The 24,822-nt window shown below is 43.0% G+C and overlaps 1 protein-coding gene across 4 annotated transcripts in view; it reads left to right on the top strand.

The window, feature by feature from the left end:
• LOC311227799 (alpha-2-macroglobulin-like protein 1) overlaps window positions 1-24,822 on the top strand; it is a 115,547-nt gene that overhangs the window by 24,634 nt on the left and 66,091 nt on the right. For 2 of the 4 annotated variants that reach the window (XM_084313621.1, XM_084313620.1), the window contains exons 12-17: window positions 5,816-6,055; window positions 16,773-16,836; window positions 17,527-17,672; window positions 18,424-18,573; window positions 19,622-19,807; window positions 22,478-22,553. In XM_084313621.1, the coding sequence (XP_084169747.1) occupies window positions 5,816-6,055; window positions 16,773-16,836; window positions 17,527-17,672; window positions 18,424-18,573; window positions 19,622-19,807; window positions 22,478-22,553 (862 nt within the window). Of the gene's footprint in view, window positions 1-5,815; window positions 6,056-16,772; window positions 16,837-17,526; window positions 17,673-18,423; window positions 18,574-19,621; window positions 19,808-22,477; window positions 22,569-24,822 lie in introns of all 4 variants that reach the window. The other 2 variants (XM_084313619.1, XM_084313618.1) reach the window with 1 other exon arrangement.

Genomic DNA, 24,822 nt, shown 5'->3' with positions numbered 1-24,822 from the left:
CGGATTGATTGATTGATTCATTGAAAACTTTATTAACAGATTGCAGAATGGTATAAGGTGTGAGAGGTGTGATAGGTGTGAGAGGTGTGATAGGTGGGATAGGTGGGATCGGTGTGATAGGTGTGAGAGGTGGGATCGGTGGGATAGGTGTGATAGGTGGGATCGGTGTGAGAGGTGTCCAATCACACCTATCACACCTATCACACCTCTCCCACCTATCACACCTGTCACACCTGTCACACCTGTCACACCTGTCACACCGATCCCACCGATCCCACCTATCACACCGATCCCACCTATCACACCTCTCACACCTATCACACCTCTATACCCATTCTGCAATCTGTTTTCAATCAATCAATCCGGGCCTGTGACGTGACGTCACTGTACCCATTCTGCAATCTGTTAATAAAGTTTTCAATCAATCAATCAATCCTGGCATGTGAAGTCACTGTACCCATTCTGCAATCTGTTAATAAAGTTTTCAATCGGGACTGTACCCATTCTACAATCTGTTAATAAAGTTTTCAATCAATCAGGGCCTGTGGCGGTCACGTGTACCCATTCTGCAATCTGTTAATAAAGTTTTCAATCAATCAATCGGTCACTGTACCCATTCTGCAATCTGTTAATAAAGTTTTCAATCGGGACTGTACCCATTCTACAATCTGTTAATAAAGTTTTCAATCAATCAGGGCCTGTGGCGGTCACGTGTACCCATTCTGCAATCTGTTAATAAAGTTTTCAATCAATCAATCGGTCACTGTACCCATTCTGCAATCTGTTAATAAAGTTTTCAATCGGGACTGTACCCATTCTACAATCTGTTAATAAAGTTTTCAATCAATCAGGGCCTGTGGCGGTCACGTGTACCCATTCTGCAATCCGTTAATAAAGTTTTCAATCAATCAATCGGTCACTGTACCCATTCTGCAATCTGTTAATAAAGTTTTCAATCGGGACTGTACCCATTCTACAATCTGTTAATAAAGTTTTCAATCAATCAGGGCCTGTGGCGGTCACGTGTACCCATTCTGCAATCTGTTAATAAAGTTTTCAATCAATCAATCCCGCAGTGCATCAGCCAATGCCCGCAGTGCAATACTTAAATTCAGCCATTGGGTGGGACGGTCACGTGACCCAAATCACGTGACCCAAATCAGCCAATGGAAGCGAGGGGCCTCAGCCTGCTGCTGCTGTGGTGGTTCTGTGGTTCTGCAGCTGGATACCCGGATGTTGTTTTTTTACATCGAATTCCATACACCGCAATTATGCATCGAATTTTTGACATCGAATTATATACACCGCAATTATGCATCGAATTTTTTTTTGGCGTCGAATTGAATTTTATTATGCATTCGAATTGTTTTATTAACACTGCATTTTTATTTCGCATAGGTAAATTCGGAGCAAAGAAATTCAGATACATGATTTTCAAAGTATTTATTTGCAATGCTATAAATTCGGTGTCTGAAACTATAAATGCGGTGTCTGAAATAATTCAGATAAAAAAATGCGGTGTCTGAAAAAATTCAGATACATGTTTTCAAATTCAGATACATGTTTTCAAAGTTATTATTTTCAATGCTATAAATGCGGTGTCTGATTAAATTCAAATACTTCTGGCACTCATTTGCTTCCATACATGTCCCCGCACCAGAACGCTACGACGGGGACGTCTCTAAATGTCGTGCCTTTATTTTTCAATGTTCACTAGTATTCGGACAACAGCCGCACACTTCCAAAGTGATACATCTAAAATCGCTCACCTTACCTGTCTGGTCTGCTCAAGGGTCCAGGACTCCTGCGTTAGAATGGGCGACAGGCAGCTCTCCACTTCAGTCAGTCCTCCCTCTGCAATTCGTTCCCCGCATACAACATCGCCGACATGCAAAAGGTCTTTGACCACCCTCCCGGGGGCTCGGATAGTTCTGCTGGCTTGTTCGCCATCCGCCAGGGAAACCGCAGATATATCCCTTTACTGCAAATTGTCTGAGCGTCCCAAAAACTATTCCAGGCCGCAGTTTTTTTACCAACGGATTTCCAGTTCCGCGTTGACGCTTCCAGGCCGCGTCTATTCGAATCCCAACTGGTTCATGCGTCGGCTACACGCTGCTTTAATAACACTGCATTATCGAGACAGCGCCCCTATGAGGATCTGGCAATGAATTCCAAGAGTAGGGTAAATCTGCGGTGCTGCTCCACTCTGTGACATTGAGTAGCCTCGGTATTACAATGGAATAAAAGCCAAAACAACCTTGCAGTTACACTCCCCGCCAGCAGGGGGTGCTGGCGCACCCGCCGCACCCCCACTTCCCGCGTCCTTGGGCCTGCGGCTGGATGACCAGAGGGGTCGTTGATAATGCCAGAGGCACGGGAAAGCAGCCTGGCACCATAGATCTCTTCTAGAGCTGGTTGCAGACTAACCCTGATTGTCTTGGGTGCGAGACGCACAATTCGGTTCAGGTCAGGTGTGAACAAGTTCAGCTCGGTACTGAGGAGTTCGGACCATTCAATGCTTCAACCACATTATGCATCGGGCAAAAATAGTTGCTAGTTTTGCACAACACGCCTGACTATTGCATGCCCAAAGTAATTTGTGATTCATTATACTTTATACTTATAGCACATGAGTCTGGTCTCTTTTGAAAGGAAACATTCTGATCTTTCTTCCACAACAAAGAGTGCTAATGAAATGGAGTTAAAGTTTTGGAGACACAAATAAAAGTTTGTACTTGCATTTCTGTTTAGTTGCCAGATTCCTGTTTTTAAAGTTCCAGCTGAGAGGTAGGAGCAGGAACATAACGGTTCCATAGCCTGAAGTCGTATCTAGTAGGCTACAGGTCCAAAGTTTATAAAAAAATCCCATGGAAAATGTGTTTCACAAAGGTTTTTGTAACATGTGTACCGGCGTTAATTCGGCATGATTATCCAAAATGGCCGTCCGCTTCCATTTGATTCCGGGGCTCTAGTCAAAACAAAGGCCTTCCCTGGCTTCTTCTACCCCTTTCTCATTGCGATCAGCCCCCCGCATGCGATAGCATTGCCTCCAGAATTTCATTGGCTACAAAGGTCAATAATTATCGCCATCGGCAGTGACTGGTCCGTTCAGGACCCGGCCAAACCGGACGCGGTCACTTGTCCGAGTGGCTTGTCAAATGACGCTCGTCGGTTGTTTCGTCTTGTAACACGAGACTGGGAGCACGCAATAGGTAGAGTGGGGTGGCGATCGAAAGGCGGCAAATTCAACTTTCCAACAATGTATTGGTCGATCAGCGCAAACGCAGCTTGGAGCCGGCAGACGAGGGCAAAGTGCCGTGACGTGCATGCAAGTGCGAGATGACGTCCGCCCGATGCTTAAGTGGTTAGAGACAAACTGAATTTTCAAATCAATCCTGAAGCGAACGGGAAGCCAGCAACCGGTCTGACGTGGCGACGCTTCTTTCTATATATGTATTTGTATTTTTGTATTTATTTATTAACTCGGAGATAAAAACAAAAGTAACAAAAAAAAATACATAATAACCATATTGTGAAGGAGAAGTTAGAAACCTAGAGGCTTATCGAGAACGTCCCCTGTTTTGTAAAATCAAAACATACAAAAATATACATATTATTTTAAAAAATACCAGTAATACATGTGTTAACACCAACAATACATACACACAGTACATACATGCATATACTGTGTACATAACAATACATAACCACCCACCCACCTGCCTACAAACCTACCCACCCACATAACCAAATGCATACCTACATGTATGACCTATTTATCTATCTACTACTTTTGGATATGAGAATTTTTTTGTTTACATAAGTCACTCCAGGAAGTGAACTGATGAAAATGAAACATTGTATTGACTACCGTGAGTGCGTTTCTGGAAAGGCCTTGTACCATACTGTGTTTCTCATTTTCATCATTTCACTGACCTGTCATTTATGACTTCCTGGAATAATATATACATCCTAATGACATCACACATATATTTTTTTTATCTACTTTTTCTCCTTTTTTCTGTATTTGTCTCCCATCCCAATTTAGTCGTTATGCCAATTCCCCCCTACGCTTCCTGGTCGTTGCACGCATTTGCCCCCCACTTGCTGGTCTAGGGAGGGTTGATGGATACTATCACATGCTTCCTCCGATAAATGCGGAGTCAGCCAGCCGCTTCTTTTCACCTGACAGCGAGGAGCGTAACGTGTGGGAGGCTCACACTACTTCCCCCAGTTCCCTCCCTCGCTGAGCAGGCACCCGACCGACCTGTAGGAGTCGCTGTTTTACAACGACCAGGATACACACCCCGCTGGCTTCCCACTCGCTAACACTGCCAATTGGTTAGTATGGACGACCGACCAAGCCGGAGGTACCGCTGACAGCTGGATTCCATACCAGTGTCTCTGCGGTGGTAGGCAGGCGCTTAGTCTGCTGCGCTACCCAGCCGCCGACATCACACATAGTAACTCTTTAACCCAGGGGTCTCAAACTCAATTTACCTGGGGGCCGCTGGAGGTAGAGTCTGGGTGAGGCTGGGCCGCATCAAATATTATATATATATATGATTTTTTATTTTAATTTTTTTAAATCAACTCTGCCTCTCTTTGTTAACTACAACAAGCAATGCTGTTTGTTATTTAAGATGAGGTCGGACTCGGCACTGACAGATTTGTGTTCATTGTGCTGCTTTTATAAAGCCTCAAATGACGGCTTACAATATTTCATGAAAGCAAAGTGTTTTGTTTGTCTAAGATTTAAAAGGTTTAAACTTTACAGCACTGACAAAGTTGAACAAAGTGCTGTACAAGTCCCACAACATTAAACGAAATAAATGTGTCAAGTAGGGGGCCGCAAAATATCATCCAGCGGGCCGCAATTGGCCGCGAGTTTGAGACCCCTGCAAAGCGAAACCACATTTCTTATTTTGTCATTTTATAGTTTTGGGATATGTGTGACATTATGACCATAAGCTTTATTATTATTTGGTGGAGTGTTCCTTTTTAAATAGATGGACTTTTCTTTCTCTTTTATTTGTTAACCCAAGACGAGATTTGCAACATCAAATGAATCCTGGTTCTCTCAACCTGTTTCTCTCACCCTCTGTTTCTCTCACCCTCTGTTTCTCTCACCCGCTGTTTCTCTCACCCTCTGTTTCTCTCTGTTTCTCTCACCCTCTGTTTCTCTCACCCTCTGTTTCTCTCACCCTCTGTTTCTCTCTGTTTCTCACCCTCTGTTTCTCTCACCCTCTGTTTCTCTCGGTTTCTCTCACCCTCTTTCTCTCACCCTCTGTTTCTCTGTTTATCTCACCCTCTGTTTCTCTCACCCTCTGTTTCTCTGTTTCTCTCACCCTCTGTTTCTCTCCGTTTCTCTCACCCTCTGTTTCTCTCACCCTCTGTTTCTCTCTGTTTCTCTCACCCTCTGTTTCTCTCACCCTCCGTTTCTCTCTGTTTCTCTCACCCTCTGTTTCTCTCACCCTCTGTTTCTCTCACCCTCTGTTTCTCTCACCCTCTGTTTCTCTCTGTTTCTCTCACCCTCTGTTTCTCTCACCCTCTGTTTCTCTCTTTTTCTCTCACCCTCTGTTTCTCTCACCCTCTGTTTCTCTCTGTTTCTCTCACCCTCTGTTTCTCTCTGTTTCTCTCACCCTCTGTTTCTCTCACCCTCTGTTTCTCTCTGTTTCTCTCACCCTCTGTTTCTCTCTGTTTCTCTCACCCTCTGTTTCTCTCTGTTTCTCTCTGTTTCTCTCACCCTCTGTTTCTCTCACCCTCTGTTTCTCTCACCCTCTGTTTCTCTCACCCTCTGTTTCTCTCGCGGCAGACGCGGCTGGACGTGGCCGTGGACGACGGGCCCTACATGCACCATAACGCGCGCCGGCCAGAGTACCGCACGGCCCACCTGAGCGTCCACCCCTTCTACTCCAAGAGCCGCAGCTTCCTGAAGGTCATGCAGAGCGGCGGGAAGCTGTCCTGCGAGCGCGACGCCGTCGTCCGTGTGCAGTACATCCTCCAGGGGGACGAGCTGCGGGCGGGGCAGGAGCTGCTGGACTTCTTCTACATCGTAAGATACCGGGCGCTGCCGCTGGACGTACCGGAAATTATCACATTTTGATTTGATTTGATTAGGGATCCCCATTAGCTGGTGCCATAGCAACCAGCTAGTCTCCCTGGGGTCCACACAAGAAAAACATACAAAAACAATTATTATTGCAAACTAAATTATTTAAAAGTCAGTACTCTATATACACTAGGGGTGTAACGGTACGTGTATTCGTCCCGTGAATTTACGGTACGGCCGCCACGGTGCGGTACGGTACATCCAGCCATACGCCGAATACGTCTCGGATGACAAGCGGACAGAATTAACAACAGCGCGCACTGACATCTGCACTCGGCTCTCCCCTCCTCCTCTCCTGTTTACTACAGCCTATTTGTCCCTAAAACAAAACCATGATGAATTAATTAAATGTTTAACACAGCAGGGTCATTACAATTTTGCAGTTTTCTTTAGTTTTCTTGTTCGCCCAATAATGTTAACCAAAAGAGACACACGCGAGCGTGAACACACACGTCAACCTTTTTACGGCGGACCAAGGAGTCTCACAGCTGATTGGAGAAAAAAATAAAAGCACAACATGCCACCAGATCATCGGAGCTCCTCTCCAGTTGCTGCTGCCTGCTACTGTTTAAATCCAAAATATTGATAATCCTCTGCCATTGTTGTGTAACATGTCATCTGTTCTCTAGTATTCTTCAGTCTCGGCTTCACGTGAAGTTAAATCCTAAGTGAAACTAAGTTGTTGTTAACCCTTTATCTGCCAGGGATTATTCTGATCTTAATCCACTGTCTGCCAGTACTGTAAGTCTATGGTGATGTTCCCCTTCTTTGCAGGGCTATAACTTTTTAAATTGTATTGCTAAATTGACATTACTATGGCCCATTCAACGTCAAGTATCTATCGTTTAGGATGTAGCAACGTTCTACTTTTTCATTCACATATTCATACTAAAATACGGTCTAAAGTATAAATATGTTTTTATCGTTTTCTGCAGCATTCTGCAGAACGTGATTTATAGCCACAAATACATATATTAGATCATCAAATGTAGTTTGATACCGATTGACGTCAGATAAAAAATTTCAATATAACAAGGTCCTAAGCGTCATGCCTCATCATCTGCTGGTGACCGGAGGGGGGGGGGGGTTATAAGTCTGTGGCCGACGTTAAATCATTCATGTAGTATGGGCGATACATAGATCACAGCAGTTTATATGGATCATAATATTCAAACACGCTGAAACTTACCGTAGCTTCCTCTGACCGTTGGGTGGTCAGCGTGGAGCAGAAAGTTCGCGATTATGGGATGTTGATATATGCGATCCATGTCCAGGTTGTATAATGCTATATGCGTCCAAATCATGTTGTTTATCGAGTTATTGGCAACGGATCGCTGTCCAGTGTGTCGAGCTGGAGTCCCGCTAACGATAGCGAGTGCCTGGACCGAATATGGATGAGCACCACTTCCGGCGCGTCACTTCCTGTTTGGGCGATCCGCCGATCGGCCACCAGATGGCGCTCTTGAACCGTTGGAGAGTTGAGAGAAGATCAAGTTTCAAGTTTCTTTAATATTTGTCATACAGAATACTTTTATACAAAATGCTTCTTACTGTTACGCTCCAGAGACTGTGCAAGACAAGATAAGTATGAAATAAAATAACATAGTAAAATTAGAAGTAAAAAAATGAGGTCACAGTGTTCAGTTTAGACATATGTACAATGTTCGATGCAGAATAGACGTAGTTACCATACAATATACAATACTGTGCAGTGTACTAATATACAATACTATATAGTGCAAGGCAGAAATGGGACGAGGTGCAATTTAGGTACAATTCACAGTAGGTGTATGAGTTGTAGTGCAAATCCTTTATCAATAAATATAAAGTGTAAAGTGTGTTTGTGTGATCTAAAGTGTGGAGAGTGGGTGCTGCAGTGTGTTGTTTGTTTGAGTGAGTGTGTGCATGTGGGTGTGTGTGCTGTGTGCATTTGATGGTTGTTGCATAGTGTTTATTGTTCGTTTAGCAGCCTGATGGCCTGGGGATAGAAGCTTCTTCTGAGTCTTTCTGTGCTCGCCTTAAGACTCCGGTATCGCTTGCCTGACCGCAGCAGTTCAAAGAGGCAGTTGTTCGGGTGGCTCGAGTCCTTAATAATTCTCTTAGCCTTCCCCTTGCACCGCTTGTTGTAAATGTTCTGGAGGGTGGGAAGCCCCCCTCCAATGCGTTCGGCTGAACGTGTCACTCTTTGTAGTCTGCTTCGGTCTTGATCTTCTGACTGACTTGGAACTTCCTTAGGCGCCTGAGGAAGTAGAGGCGTTGTCGTGCCTTCTTCACAACACTGTCAATGTGTGTGGTCCATGTCAAGTCCTCGGATATGTGGGCTCCGAGGTACTTGAAACTGTTCACTCTCTCAACCGGTGCCCCGTCGATGCTGAGGGGGCTGTAGTCCTTGACCCCCGACCTCCTGAAGTCCACAATCATCTCTTTTGTTTTGCTGACGTTCAGGGAGAGGCAGTTCTCCTGACACCACTGTGACAGGTTCTCTACCTCTTCCAGGTAGGCCCTTTCGTCGTTGGCAGAGATCAGGCCCACCACTACTGTGTCATCAGCAAATTTGATGATGGTGTTGTTGTTCCGCTGTGCTACGCAGTCATGTGTGTACAGGGAGTAGAGGAGGGGGCTCAGAACACAGCCCTGGGGGGCCCCTATGTTGAGCGTGATGGATGAGGAGGTGCAGTTGCCGGCTCTTACCACCTGGGGTCTGCCCGTCAGGAAGTCCAAGACCCACTGGCAGAGGTCATAGTTCAAGCCCAGGTCCCTGAGCTTGGCTATGAGTTTGGAGGGGACTATGGTATTGAATGCTGAGCTGTAGTCGATGAACAGCATTCTCACATAGTTCCCCTGCCTCTTGTCCAGGTGTGATGCTGCTGTGTGCAGCACATGGGCTATGGCGTCCTCCGTGGACCTGTTGGGGCGATATGCAAATTGCAGAGGGTCCAGGTTGATGGGGAGGGAGGAACAGATGTAGCCCTTCACTAGCTTCTCAAAGCACTTCATGGCTATGGAGGTGAGGGCTACAGGGCGGTAGTCGTTGAGGCAAGCGGTCGTAGATTTTTTGGGTACAGGGATGATGGTGGACTTCTTCAGACAGGTGGGGATGACAGCCTGTTCCAAGGACAGGTTGAAGATGTCAGTGAATACCGGGGCCAGTTGGTCGGCACAGACTTTTAGGACGCGGCCGGGGATGCCGTCCGGTCCTGCTGCCTTCCTGATATTCACTTTTTTAAAGATCCGTCTCACCTCATGCTCTGTTACCCTGAACACTGAGTCTCCATCAGCAGGATATCTCAAGTCTCCGTGGGTGAAATATGATTGCCATCACAGATTTTTGAAATATTGATCTCAAAGACGCCTTACGGCGTCATTGGCAGATTACGCATGGCGGAGAATGACGTGGTAACACGTCATTGGCGAATAAAGGGTTAAAGGTGCAGTAGGCAATTAATTTACTCGGTGGATGCCTGAACACAGAATTACACCAGTATCACTGACTACTACGGCAAGCCTATAGAATATTATTATATTTAATAATAATAATTATTATAATTATTATAAATATATAATAATAATTATAAATATTTTTTTCCTGTTGTACCGAAATCGTACCGAACCATGACCGCAATACCGAGGTACGTACCGAACCGTGGCTTCTGTGTACCGTTACACCCCTAATACACACAATGCATAATGAAACCAACAATTAAGATGGCTAAAATTACATGCAAGTACAGAAACAAACAAAAAATTATAATAAAGTTTACAGTGTTAAATACAATTTAAGATTATTTTTAAAAGTGAATCTACTGTAAATGCAGCAGCGGTTTTGAGGCAGGTTATTCCAAAGAGTTAATGCTTTAAAAATAAAATCGATGTACTAGGGCTGCACGGTTAATCGAAGAAAAAATCACGATCTCAATTCATAGACCTATGCGATCTCATTTCTAAATTATGACGATTTTTTTAAATTAAATAAATATTATTATATATATTTTTTAACTTTTTACTTAACTTTTTTAAATGATGACGATTCTGACTTGAGTTATTTTGTTCGAGCACTTTCATATATGTTTAAGTTTAAGTCGAGCACTTTTATATGTTATGTTGTCTGTTTAACACATTGGGGACGAAGCACGTATTTATACGTGTTTCGAATCCATGCGTTGTGGACAGAATCACGTATAAAGCCGTGGCAAGTTGTTATTGATTTTATTCCATTTTAATAACCTGTTCAAGGTCGCCGACCGGCACTGCAGATCTACCCTACTCTGTGAATTCGAGAAGGTGCAATACCGGCCAGATCCTCTTAGGGGCTCTATTGCGATAATAGAGTGTTCCCTGTGGCACAAGTTGTCTTTATTTTTTTTGGATCTCTAATGTAGTTTTCTACTCATCTGAAGCGATAGCTATTGTCTGTTGCACGGGATACGTTTTGAATTGCGGATTTCACCATGCAATAAGGGGATTTATCATCAGCCAATGGACATATCGATCTACCAGATGGCGATCGATAACGGGGAAATGCTCGGAGGGGATCAGCCCCGACCACGGTAAGATCCCCTTCACATAAATTACAGCCAGATCGGACACCGTTCTGATAGCCATCCAGGCGAACGGCCTATGTGGCTAGTTAGACGAACATGGTTATTGGTAATCAATAATAATAAACAACGTCCCCCGCCCCCCCCCCCTTTCATGCATACATGCTTTGTGACAGTCCCGATCATATGCAGTTTGAGTTATTTATGTAGCATCTGTAAAACGGAAATGCCATTGGATATAACGTTAGCAGCTATTAGCCATTTATCTAGCCTCCCAGAAAATATACTAGCCCAAATCAGCTATAAAGCTTATATTCACGGCGCTATAAAATGAGAACCTATTGATGCATTTTTTTTTAAGCCATTTTGAAGGGATGGTTTATGAACTCAATTGACAATGAGAATGGACAGATAGCAATACTATAAAGTATAGATTTAGCTGTACAAAAATACACACGTTTGTTTACATTCCCCGGTCCTCTTGCCACTAATTAGACTAAGCCCAGTGGTAGAAAGAGTGCAATAAATTATTTTATTGAAAAAATAAGAATCGTGTGAGAAAATCGTGATCACATTTTAGCAAGAATCGTGCAGCCCTACTATGTACCATCAAAATGGTAAAACGTGCGTTTATATATCTCTTTTGTCCAAAACGCGTAAAAACATTTTTGTTCTTCACATTTCACCCGTTCACTCACACATTCACACACGACGACAGCCGGGGCGATCATGCGAGGTGCCGACCTGCTCATCGGGAGCAGTTAGGGGTTAAGTGTCTTGCTCAAGGACGCATCGACACACTCCCCCGGAGGAGTGGGAATCAAACCGGGAACCTTTCGACTACCAGGCGACCGCTCTACCGCCTGAGCCACTGCCGCCAAAAGTCACATAATGTACGATATTCTGACCATAAAATAAACAAAGCCGACTGTCATTATATATATATATATATATATATATATATATATATATATATATATATATATAATGACTTGACTATCAATGTCAAAATCGATGGAGTATATGAAATCAAGTTTTTGGGTGTCTTAATAGACTACAAACTTTGCTGGAAACCACTCATAAAATATCTATGCTCAAAGATTGCGAGAAGCTTGGGAATTCTGGGTAAAACGAAATACATCTTAAATTGCACACTCATTGTACCCTATCTAGACTCAACCTTAACCTTCAAAAAACATGTGAAGAAAGTTACAAACACAATCAAATTCAACCTTCAAAACTTCAAACATATTAGACCCTTCCTGACAGTCAGTGCTGCTAGATCCTATCTTCACTGTATGATTCTATCACACATTGAGTACTGCTTCACAAACTGGTCTTGCACAGGTGTGACAATCCTCAAACCCATAGAACAGCTATACAAGAGTGCACTTAAAGTATTCGATAAGAAACCTCACTCATATCACCACTGTCACATTCTTCAGAGGTAATTTTTTTTTTGAGTTTAGCCAATAAATGTTTTTTTAAACAGGCTATTGTTATTTACAAGACCCTACATGGTCTGTGCCCGCCCCCTCTGAGGGAATTCATAGAAAGGAAGCCCGATAGAGGAATCCGCACTAGAGGGGATTGTGAAGTGCCCGGCCGGCAAACCGCCTTTGCTAAAAACACCCTCTCAGTCCTGTTTAATCTGGAATGATCTACCACTGACCATATGAGATTGTACATCATTTCCATCTTTTAATTCAATACAAAAAAAAATGGTTACTCGACAACCAAACCTGTGACCATGTATAGTCGAATAGTATTGTAGTGCACCCTTTATACCTTGTACTTTTTTCTGTATATGTTTTTATGCCTTGTCTCATAGCATGTTATGCTTCACTGCCTGCATGTTTCGTTTTTATGCTTTGTGTGGGGACTGCGAATGAAAATTAGCATCCTTGCTAAATCCGGTGTATTTACACTGCATTTATTTGTAGTGTCCAGTAATATGCTCTGTCCCGTCTAAATAAATAAATAAATACCTGTCATATTGTTTGGGGAAATACATATAAAACCAACCTACAAACCAACCTACAAAAGAGATGCACACTGCAAAAAATAGCTATAAGGATTGTACATCATGCTGGTTATAGAGATCATACCAATTGTTTATTTGTTAAAAGTCAAACTCTGACATTTTAAGATTTGGTTAAATTCAAAACTGCACAATTCATGTTTTTAAAGTAACACAAAATATAGTCCCTGGCAACATACAAAAAAAATTCATGGGCAGAGGGGGTTATAAAGGGAATTTGAATTTAAAACAACCTATTGTCCGTACAACTCTCAAAAGCAAGTGCATCTCAGTTTGTGGGGGATTCATTTGGAATGGCCTTGATGTAGCAATAAAAACAAGTAATACTATTGAAATGTTTAAATGCAGGTATAAACAGGAATTCTTGGACAAGTATAAGTTAGAGGAGCTTGAAAATAACGTGAACTAGTATTTTAGTAATTATTTATTTATCTTTTGCTGTAGTGGCTAGTATATATATATATTTTTATATTGATAACTTATTACATCAAGTTCAAGTTTCTTTATTAGTTGTCATACAAAAATACAGAATACTTTTACATGAAATGCTTTTTCCTGTTTTGATCCTAAGAGTGTGAGATCATAGGACGCTTGGTTCATACACATACAGCTCATTATAGTAATATTCCACAATTTATTACATTTTAGATGGTAATAATGGCACAGAGCATAAAATCACCAACATGCGCTTTGTTGATGCATGCAGGACTAGCCTTGAGACAAACATGCATATTCAGGACCAGATACGATTTGCTTCATTCTGTCCCTTCTCGAACAAAACCATTGTCTTGAGCTACAGTATGCTGATTATTGTATTTTCATTTGTTTTTTTAAATTTAGTTTTTGTTCCTTTTTGTTATTACAAGTTTGTTTTTATGGTTGAAATGTTCGAGATAAGATCAAATCAATACAGTATATACAAACACAGGGGGCATTTAAAAACGTATATTACAAAATAAGCACCCGCCAAGCGCCAATGGCCTGTAGATTTAAGGTTTGGCGAGTAAAAATGAGAGGTCTGCCCGCCACCTGGCGTGTAGTTCATATCGATACTCTTATTTTGAAATTCCTGTGTGGGTCTCATTTCCGCCCCAAGCGCAGCTCCAGTCATAATATCTATGGCTCCGGCAGCTAGCAACGTTCGGTTCATATGATACTCTTATTTTGAAAAACCCCGTAGCAACTCCGCGCCTCATATCTGCCCAGTCCGTGCTTCTGAAAGCAGAGCAGCGCTACACAGCAGTGCGCCTACACGACCCGAAATAAATCCGTGGTGTTTTTTTTTCTCTCACAACGGGTCAAATGTATCTACATGCTTTGCACCGTCGCCATTCCTTTATGCCCACATCGCCCGAAATTAACGTTTATGTACCATTACAATCACTACAACGTTAGCGTAAGCTAACAAGCTAATCCTGATCAGAGGCAGAGGCGCAGAGCCATAGAGAACAGCAGACAGTGTGGACTGGGGAAAGGGAAATGGGGGGGGGAGGCACTCCCCTTCCCTGTGTGTGTGCGTGCGTGCGTTTGGAAAGACGATGAAGTCACTAGTCAGGACTCCGGACAGGAGTATATTATAGTAAACTGAGGATGGACAGATAATGTTGATATTCAAATATAAAAAAGTTTCGAGAGGAGTGGAAGTTTGAAGACGGACTACTAGACTACAATATGATGCGGGGGTGGTGAGTTGAAACAGTGTGTGTGTGTGTGTCCCGACCCCACTTCTATGTTTCAATAAATTATTTGCATTTAAAACTATTAACGCTGACTCATTCCTTCAGTCCACTCAAAATTATGCTAATATTCCTTATGTTGTTTATGATATTAATTGAAAATAGCATATGAGAGTATTATATAGTAATAATAACACATGGCGATATACTAAAAAGCTATTTATAATTTTTGGCTGGTGAAAAATCTGCCTGGCTGGTAGTTTTTCAAATCTACCAGCCAAATGTTTGATTGTTGTTTGTTTTCCGTTTATCTAAATGGAGGGATTTGCCCCTCAAGCTAAGAGATTAAATGAACATATTCTCAACGGTGATGTTTTTACTTTCAAATGGATGCCTTCTGGAACATGATGCAATGTGCTGCTCCATTTTAAAGTCACACTGAATACATAAGAGTAGCTTTACATAATGTATAAAGCATGGGCTCTAAATATAAGCATTTAGATGAATGAAGGAAAAAGCACAGGGGCCTAAGTAGGTCAGATAGAGGAACTGGCTGAGCAGCAGACACACTGATGAGAAACTGCTCAGAAGCAGAAACGGAGCAGCAGAATATAAATTGTAGGCTCATAGGAATTCTTCAAAGTTGCGCTTTAATGTTCCCTCTTGCACAAATACAATTTTGTAAATGTGTGACACCGTTTTCAGCACCATGGAGAGCGCACAGTGCCATGTAGTCCTTTTGAGGAGTCTATCTAACGTTTTCAGCACCATGGAGAGCGCACGGTGCCATGTAGTCCTTTTGAGGAGTCTATCTAACGTTTTCAGCACCATGGAGAGCGCACAGTGCCATGTAGTCCTTTTGAGGAGTCTATCTAACGTTTTCAGCACCACCGTCTGTGCGTGAACGGGTAAAATGTGAGGAGAAAATTGTAAATGCTTTGGATTAACACATTGAGTGCCAGCCACGAGAAATCGCGTTATTTCATGCCATGCGTTGAGTGTCAGGGACGAGAAATCTCGTTATTTAATCGTTATTGCTTTTATTAGCGATATCCATTCATTTTTCATCAATCTAGCCTCACGTTATCATTGGGACTGTCTATGAGTTCGAACAGGGAAAATACCGCCCCCTATCGTCTCCCGGATGGTAATGCACCCATTGGATTGGACTCAATGGAAATGGATGAGAAAAAAAAACTCCGGATTCCACATTTTACTTCTCAGGCATGTAACCGGAGACCATTGGATTAATTAGTGGACACTGCTCCACTAGTTGTGGAGCAGCGTGGAATATGTGTTTCGAGTACCTAACGTTGGATCAATAAACACGATCGATATTTGGAATGGCGATCAGGAATTGGAATAATCTTTTTGCAGAACATCTGATGTGAGGTAAGGAATCTATGTTACCACTAGTCTTGGGGTAATCAGATGTATTTTTCTCACATCTCAACGTGTCTGTGTGTGTGCGTGTATGACGTTAGCGCTGACCAGGAAATACATAATCGATTTTTCAGCCCGCTTCTCTAGCGTGCATAAGTACACATAATAAACACAGTGTGGGCGTATCTCTCAACGTGCAGACTATTCACATGCAAAAATGACCAGCCCCCCTTGCTCCGTGCAGAGGATCAGACATCTGTCTCAAAACAGCCTTTTTTTAAACACAGATTTCTTACAATTAGAGTTATTACATCTGTTCACTGTTATACTAAATATGTTCTTCAACACTTGAACTGTAATTATATATATATATATAACGGAAAATACCGGTAACTAAACCACATTTTTTTTTTAAATGTTTTTCCTTTTTTTTGAAGAACTCAAGACGCCGACTTGTAGGCATGGTCGCTGGTCTCAGTCACATATACTATCTATAATCTAGCGTTTATTTGAAAACTATTCATAAATCAGCCGGAAAATGACAACGTGTTGTGTTGTGTGTATTCCAGTAAAGAGCTATTATCACGGAATATATATTTTTTTCTAGAAATCTTTTTAAACTTCCGTTTTTCGGTATAAAACGGAAATGTACTGATGAAAAAACTATCCGTTTCGTACATGTTGACTGCAAGCAAGTCATTGATAAGCGACGGGCGTATTAGACACATAGCCATAATATAGAATATAGAAATAGCTCCGCGAAAATCATGAAATATCGGAAAATCAGTCTCAAAAGGCACCATTTATAAAAAGCCGTCTTTAGGAGTATGTTTATAAAGCTCTTGGGAAATCTCTTGAATCTCAATCTTCATGAGATCCATACTCCACCACTTCCCTCTGACGTGGCAAAACTCACCATGGAACACACCTTCAGCACATCATGTGCCAGGTTCATAGAAGTCTAGCTTTGTTTGTGTTAATGTCAACTCTTACTATTACTGTATGTCTAATTGTCTTTTTAGGTGATGTCCAGAGGCAGTATTGTGCAACATGGCCGTTTGCCAGTGGCTGTTAAAGTGGGAGCAGGTAAAACTATTTAACCCTTTCACTGCCGCACTACCAAACGGTTAACCCTTTCACTGCGACCAATACACAGAAGGTTAACCGTTTCACTGCCACACAACAGCCGGTTAACCCTTTCACTGCCACACTACAGAAGGTTAACCCTTTACTATCACACTACCGATGGCTAACCGTCGGTAATGTGATAGTAAAGGGTTAACCTTCTGATATGCAAACAGACAACTTCCCTCAGGTTGATTAATGAAGTACAGAACAAGAACGTCATAAAAGGTGCTGTGTGCACTATGCAGTACTGTACAAGTATATACTGCTGACATGACCTCTCTATCTGTCTCTGTCTCTGTCTCTCTCTCTCTCTCCCTCTCTGTCTCTCTCTGTCTCTCTCTATCTCTCTCTGTCTCTCTGTCTCTCTGTCTCTCTGTCTCTCTCTCTCTCTCTCTCTCTCTCTCTCGCTCTCTCTCGCTCTCTCTCTCTCCTCTCCCGCTCTCTCTCTCTCTCTCTCTCTCTCTCTCTCTCTCTCTCTCTCTCTCCCGCTCTCTCTCTCTCTCTCTCTCTCTCTCTCTCTCTCTCTCTCTCTCTCTCTCTCTCTCTCTCTCTCTCTCTCTCTCTCTCTCTCTCTCTCTCTCTCTCTCTCTCTCTCTCTCTCTCTCTCTCTCTCTCTCTCTCTCTCTCTCTCTCCTCTCTCTCGCTCAGAGAACAAAGGGGAGCTGTCTGTACCCCTGCAGCACATGTCAGACCTGGCTCCCTTCGCTCAGGTGGTTGTTTACACGGTGATGCCCAGCGGCGAGGCGGTGGCCGACAGCCAGGACTTCCCTGTTCAGCTCTGCCTCAAGAACAAGGTGCTGCTGTTAGGGTTATAACCGTAACCCTGCTGTCTCTGTGACACCCTGCTGTCTGTGTGTCTCCCTGCTGTCTGTGTGTCTCCCTGCTGTATCTGTGTCTCTGTGACACCCTGCTGTCTGTGTGTCTCCCTGCTGTCTCTGTGTCTCCCTGCTGTCTCTGTGTCTGTCTCTGTGTCCCTGCTGTCTCTGTGTCTCTCTGCTGTCTCTGTGAAAACATTGTATCTCCAAAGGGTCGACAAGATTTAAGGAAAATCACCCAATTTTCAGATCGACACCCATGTATTTTTCAAATGATACACATTGGGTTTTGAATGAGTTCCCTGTGCTCATTACTTTCTCATACTCTGCCTTTCCCCCGTTCTAAGGTACATTATAGAACAATTACAGTTGCAAGTTACTTTACAGAACAACAGCAATAAGTACGTCTACTTAAAGCTTTGTTCGTTTTTAGGCACTTATGTCATGCTCAGGTTGGGATTCCTCTCCACCCTGTGGAACACTATGAGAACCCAACCTGAGCATGACATAAGGGCAAAATGGCATCTGTGTGAAATATGGTAATCCCAAGTAAGAAAAACATGAAAATGACAAATACAAGAAATTATTTTGTTTTCAAAATATAATAAAAATAATTTTTTTAGAACAATTCTTCTCGTTGGCATTTTTTCGCGGAACTTCCTGAGGCGTGGCCCACGTGCAAAACATAACCGATGGTCTCCGTGTCGTGTGTCTCCCTCGCTCTCCCCAGGTGTCCCTGAGGTTCTCGTCCCTCCAGGAGCTCCCGGGGGAGAGGACGTCCGTCACGCTGCGGGCCGAGCCAGGCTCCCTGTGCTCCCTGAGGGCCATCGACCAGAGCGTCCTGCTGCTGCAGCCGGAGAGGGAGCTCAGTGTAGACTCTGTGAGCCTCTCACTCAGACACCACAGGCTGGGCAGCGTAGAGCCTCTCACTCAGACACCACGGGCTGGGCAGCGTAGAGCCTCTCACTCAGACACCACGGGCTGGGCAGCGTAGAGCCTCTCACTCAGACACCACGGGCTGGGCAGCGTAGAGCCTCTCACTCAGACACCACGGGCTGGGCAGCGTAGAGCCTCTCACTCAGACACCACAGGCTGGGCAGCGTAGAGCCTCTCACTCAGACACCACGGGCTGGGCAGCGTAGAGCCTCTCACTCAGACACCACGGGCTGGGCAGCGTAGAGCCTCTCACTCAGACACCATGGGCTGGGCAGCGTAGAGCCTCTCACTAAGCACTGAGCAGCACTACACCCTCCCCAGACCGACAGTAGGGCAGCATGTGATGGTACCCATAGATAATCGGTACAAGTTGAGTTTGGCCTCCAGCTGCTGATCTTTTCTATTGGTTCTCCCAGTCCACGTGACCATTTCTAGCATTTCCATTGGCTATAGTAAAGACTAAGTGGATTCAGAGCGTTTTGTTATTAACCTGAACTGTTTGAGGTCTGTAGCAAGTAAAGTGTTAACGCCCATGTATGCAGATGGGAAGTGATGTCAGATATTGCCGGCCTCTATTTTATAGTCTACTGTTTAATTTTATATTCATCCATATTTTGTTTTTACCACTGCTTGATAAAATGGACACAATCTTTACTTAATTTATTTTTGCTAAAGGTGCTTTTTGTCATTTGGGGAGGGAAAATTACTCCTAAAAGATGTATTGTGAAACTTGTGATTTATTCTAGAAGTTTAGAAGATACTTCTTTGTACTGTAAATAAATACTGATGGTAAACAATTGTTTAGGTCCTTAGACTATTTATAACGTCAGTATTCCAGGAACCCAGTTTTTCTCTGAAGATTTGTTTATTCAGAAAATACACCATAAAATACAAGTAATTTCTTTTAGGGAGGTTCAAATGTCCCTCCCAAAACGACTACTGCAAACACTGTGTGTTTGTGCATTTCGTCTCTCTTTCTGGACGCCGTGTAGGTTTACAGTGAACTGCCCGTCGAGAAGCTGTCTGGATATTCCTACCAGGTGGAGGATTATGATCCGCATCCCTGCCTGCCGCCCATGATGATGCCGGAGATGGGGGAGGATCTGGGCGGACGGAGGAAGAGGTCCATGTACGTCGGACCAAACAACGAAAAGGACGATGTCTACAGCGTCTTCAAAGTAGGAGTCTGATGGATTTGATTTAAGATTTGAAACGGTCTTGTAAATCAACAGATAACTGTGGTCTGGGGGGAAATCATGGCATTGATAAAAACAATTATATGGAATATGGTCCAGAAGTAAAAGGAACTACTGTAGCAATACAAACGTATATAATGTTGATTTGATCTTCATTGAGAACAGTATTCTTGGGGTTTATAAAAAGGGTAGCTCAAATCAGGCAATCTGATTGGTTCATAGCCATGGTATAATGAGCATATATCCACAGCTGTGATTCAAATTCCTTTTCACGAGTCCGTATCACTCCGTGTCAGAGTTAAACAAATCGTTAGCCTTGTTAAATGAGATGGTCTGGTCTACAGAGGAGACTGGGGCTGTTAAATGAGATGGTCTGGTCTACAGAGGAGACTGGGGCTGTTAAATGAGACGGTCTGGTCTACAGAGGAGACTGGGGCTGTTAAATGAGACGGTCTGGTCTACAGGAGACTGGGGCTGTTGAATGAGACGGTCTGGTCTACAGAGGAGACTGGGGCTGTTAAATGAGACGGTCTGGTCTACAGAGGAGACTGGGGCTGTTGAATGAGACGGTCTGGTCTACAGAGGAGACTGGGGCTGTTAAATGAGACGGTCTGGTCTACAGAGGAGACTGGGGCTGTTAAATGAGACGGTCTGGTCTACAGAGAGGAGACTGGGGCTGTTAAATGAGACGGCCTGGTCTACAGAGAGGAGACTGGGGTTGTTAAATGAGACGGTCTGGTCTACAGAGGAGACTGGGGCTGTTAAATGAGACGGTCTGGTCTACAGAGGAGACTGGGGCTGTTAAATGAGACGGTCTGGTCTACAGAGGAGACTGCGGCTGTTAAATGAGACGGTCTGGTCTACAGAGGAGACTGGGGCTGTTAAATGAGACGGTCTGGTCTACAGAGGAGACTGCGGCTGTTAAATGAGACGGTCTGGTCTACAGAGGAGACTGCGGCTGTTAAATGAGACGGTCTGGTCTACAGAGGAGACTGGGGCTGTTGAATGAGACGGTCTGGTCTACAGAGGAGACTGGGGCTGTTAAATGAGACGGTCTGGTCTACAGAGGAGACTGGGGCTGTTAAATGAGACGGTCTGGTCTACAGAGGAGACTGCGGCTGACGCAAGTCCAGTTAAAAGGAGGAATCCTCTTTGGGTATCCCTCGCGTCACGACACGGCAAAATGGCTGATAGCGTCATCTGAATCAGACGGATAAAGCAATGCTTTTATCCAGATTCTTTGACTTCCACTAAATGTATTTAATCTAGCTACTAACTGGGGATACTGATGAATGACAGATTAAGGAATATAGCAGATGATCAGTTACGATAGTTAACCTCACGCTGAACAGATAAGTTCAAGTTTCAAGTTTCTTTAATAGTTGTCATACAGAAGTACAGAATACTTTTATACAAAATGCTTCTTACTGTTACGCTCCAGAGACTGTGCAAGACAAGATAAGTATGAAATAAAATAACATAGTATAGCATGTAAATTAGAAGTAAAAAATGAGGTCACAGTGTTCAGTATATAGGAAGGAATATAGCAGGATGATCGGTTATGATAGTTAACCTCACGCTGAACAGATAAAGGAATATAGCAGATGATCGGTTATGATAGTTAACCTCACGCTGAACAGATAAAGGAATATAGCAGGATGATCGGTTATGATAGTTAACCTCACGCTGAACAGATAAAGCAATATAGCAGATGATCAGTTATGATAGTTAACCTCACGCTGAACAGATAAAGGAATATAGCAGATGATCAGTTATGATAGTTAACCTCACGCTGAACAGATAATGGAATATAGCAGATGATCGGTTACGATAGTTAACCTCACGCTGAACAGATAAAGGAATATAGCAGATGATCGGTTATGATAGTTAACCTCACGCTGAACAGATAAAGGAATATAGCAGATGATCGGTTATGATAGTTAACCTCACGCTGAACAGATAAAGGAATATAGCAGATGATCGGTTATGATAGTTAACCTCACGCTGAACAGGATTCAGTTAAACTTGGCATCGAGCCCAGTCCTGCCTCAGCCGTTCAATCTCCGGAGCAAATTTCCAATCATACGTTATTTGGATGAACTGACTGCATATTGTGAATTTAAATGGTTACATTCTCACCTGAAAAGAATATTAAAACTGTATAATAATGGTCCTAGGCCGTACGTTTAAACGGCGTTCCCCTTGGTAAATAGTCTGCATATCTGCCAGCTAGTTGTTGGGGTTAGGAGTGTATGTTGCATAGCAACCGCCTTGCAGTCCAGGCAGCCAGGAGGGACAATTCTATTTTGAACATTATTATTTACTAAGTGTGTCTTACTTTCATATTGCCATAGTCTACTTGGTAACCGTTTCATAAAAGCAATAGCTCACTTCAGGCCGTGGCATGTGGTTATTATATCACAGCTAAGGGGCTGTCAGCCCTCCACAATGCCCCTTAGCTGTGAATAACCATATACCACGGCCTGAAGTGAGCTATTGCTTAAAGTATACTGTAGTTTGTACAGTAGGCTATATGTGTCCGACGTGTTGAGAATCACAACATTTGGCTAACAAACTATAATTTTGAATGTGGAAGACGTGGCTTCATGGTCTGTAATTGTGTTGAATTGTTTGTTCTTTTCCTCTTTTTAGGAAATCGGAATCAAGATTGTGACCAACTCTGATGTGATGAAGCCTTATGACTGCAGTGACACGTTCAGAGACTATGGTGAGCTAGAATACGGTAAGCCTGACAGGTTTATAGACCACAGAAGAAGAGCCTGACAGGTTTATAGACCACAGAAGAAGAGCCTGCCAGGTTTATAGGTACAGAAGAAGAGCCTGCCAGGTTTATAGACCACAGAAGAAGAGCCTGCCAGGTTTATAGACCACATAAGAAGAGCCTGACAGGTTTATAGGTACAGAAGAAGAGCCTGCCAGGTTTATAGACCACAGAAGAAGAGCCTGCCAGGTTTATAGGTACAGAAGAAGAGCCTGCCAGGTTTATAGGTACAGAAGAAGAGCCTGCCAGGTTTATAGGTACAGAAGAAGAGCCTGCCAGGTTTATAGGTACAGAAGAAGAGCCTGCCAGGTTTATAGGTACAGAAGAAGAGCCTGCCAGGTTTATAGACCACAGAAGAAGAGCCTGCCAGGTTTATAGGTACAGAAGAAGAGCCTGCCAGGTTTATAGGTACAGAAGAAGAGCCTGCCAGGTTTATAGGTACAGAAGAAGAGCCTGCCAGGTTTATAGGTACAGAAGAAGAGCCTGCCAGGTTTATAGACCACAGAAGAAGAGCCTGCCAGGTTTATAGGTACAGAAGAAGAGCCTGCCAGGTTTATAGGTACAGAAGAAGAGCATGCCAGGTTTATAGGTAGAGAAGAAGAGCATGCCAGGTTTATAGGTACAGAAGAAGAGCCTGCCAGGTTTATAGACCACAGAAGAAGAGCCTGCCAGGTTTATAGGTAGAGAAGAAGAGACAGGTTTATAGGTACAGAAGAAGAAGAGACAGGTTTATAGGTACAGAAGAAGAGACAGGTTTATAGGTAGAGAAGAAGAAGAGACAGGTTTATAGGTACAGAAGAAGAGACAGGTTTATAGGTACAGAAGAAGAGACAGGTTTATAGGTAGAGAAGAAGAAGAGACAGGTTTATAGGTAGAGAAGAAGAGGAGACAGGTTTATAGGTAGAGAAGAAGAGACAGGTTTATAGGTACAGAAGAAGAGACAGGTTTATAGGTACAGAAGAAGAAGAGACAGGTTTATAGGTAGAGAAGAAGAAGAGACAGGTTTATAGGTACAGAAGAAGAGACAGGTTTATAGGTAGAGAAGAAGAGACAGGTTTATAGGTAGAGAAGAAGAGACAGGTTTATAGGTAGAGAAGAAGAAGAGACAGGTTTATAGGTAGAGAAGAAGAAGAGACAGGTTTATAGGTACAGAAGAAGAGACAGGTTTATAGGTACAGAAGAAGAAGAGACAGGTTTATAGGTAGAGAAGAAGAGACAGGTTTATAGGTACAGAAGAAGAGACAGGTTTATAGGTACAGAAGAAGAGACAGGTTTATAGGTAGAGAAGAAGAGACAGGTTTATAGGTAGAGAAGAAGAAGAGACAGGTTTATAGGTAGAGAAGAAGAGACAGGTTTATAGGTACAGAAGAAGAAGAGACAGGTTTATAGGTACAGAAGAAGAGACAGGTTTATAGGTAGAGAAGAAGAGACAGGTTTATAGGTAGAGAAGAAGAGACAGGTTTATAGGTACAGAAGAAGAAGAGACAGGTTTATAGGTACAGAAGAAGAAGAGACAGGTTTATAGGTAGAGAAGAAGAAGAGACAGGTTTATAGGTAGAGAAGAAGAAGAGACAGGTTTATAGGTAGAGAAGAAGAGACAGGTTTATAGGTAGAGAAGAAGAGACGGGTTTATAGGTAGAGAATAAGAGACAGGTTTATAGGTAGAGAAGAAGAGACAGGTTTATAGGTAGAGAAGAAGAGACAGGTTTATAGGTAGAGAAGAAGAAGAGACAGGGTTATAGGTAGAGAAGAAGAGACAGGTTTATAGGTAGAGAAGAAGAGACAGGTTTATAGGTAGAGAAGAAGAGACGGGTTTATAGGTACAGAAGAAGAGACAGGTTTATAGGTAGAGAAGAAGAAGAGACAGGTTTATAGGTAGAGAAGAAGAGACAGGTTTATAGGTAGAGAAGAAGAGACAGGTTTATAGGTACAGAAGAAGAGACAGGTTTATAGGTAGAGAAGAAGAAGAGACAGGTTTATAGGTAGAGAAGAAGAAGAGACAGGTTTATAGGTAGAGAAGAAGAGACAGGTTTATAGGTAGAGAAGAAGAAGAGACAGGTTTATAGGTACAGAAGAAGAAGAGACAGGTTTATAGGTACAGAAGAAGAGACAGGTTTATAGGTACAGAAGAAGAGACAGGTTTATAGGTAGAGAAGAAGAAGAGACAGGTTTATAGGTAGAGAAGAAGAGACAGGTTTATAGGTAGAGAAGAAGA

Source organism: Notolepis coatsorum, assembly GCF_963971535.1.
Source record: "Notolepis coatsorum genome assembly, chromosome: 4".
Classification (NCBI taxonomy): Eukaryota; Metazoa; Chordata; class Actinopteri; order Aulopiformes; family Paralepididae; genus Notolepis; species Notolepis coatsorum.
This window is presented reverse-complemented; position numbering and strand designations above follow the sequence as displayed.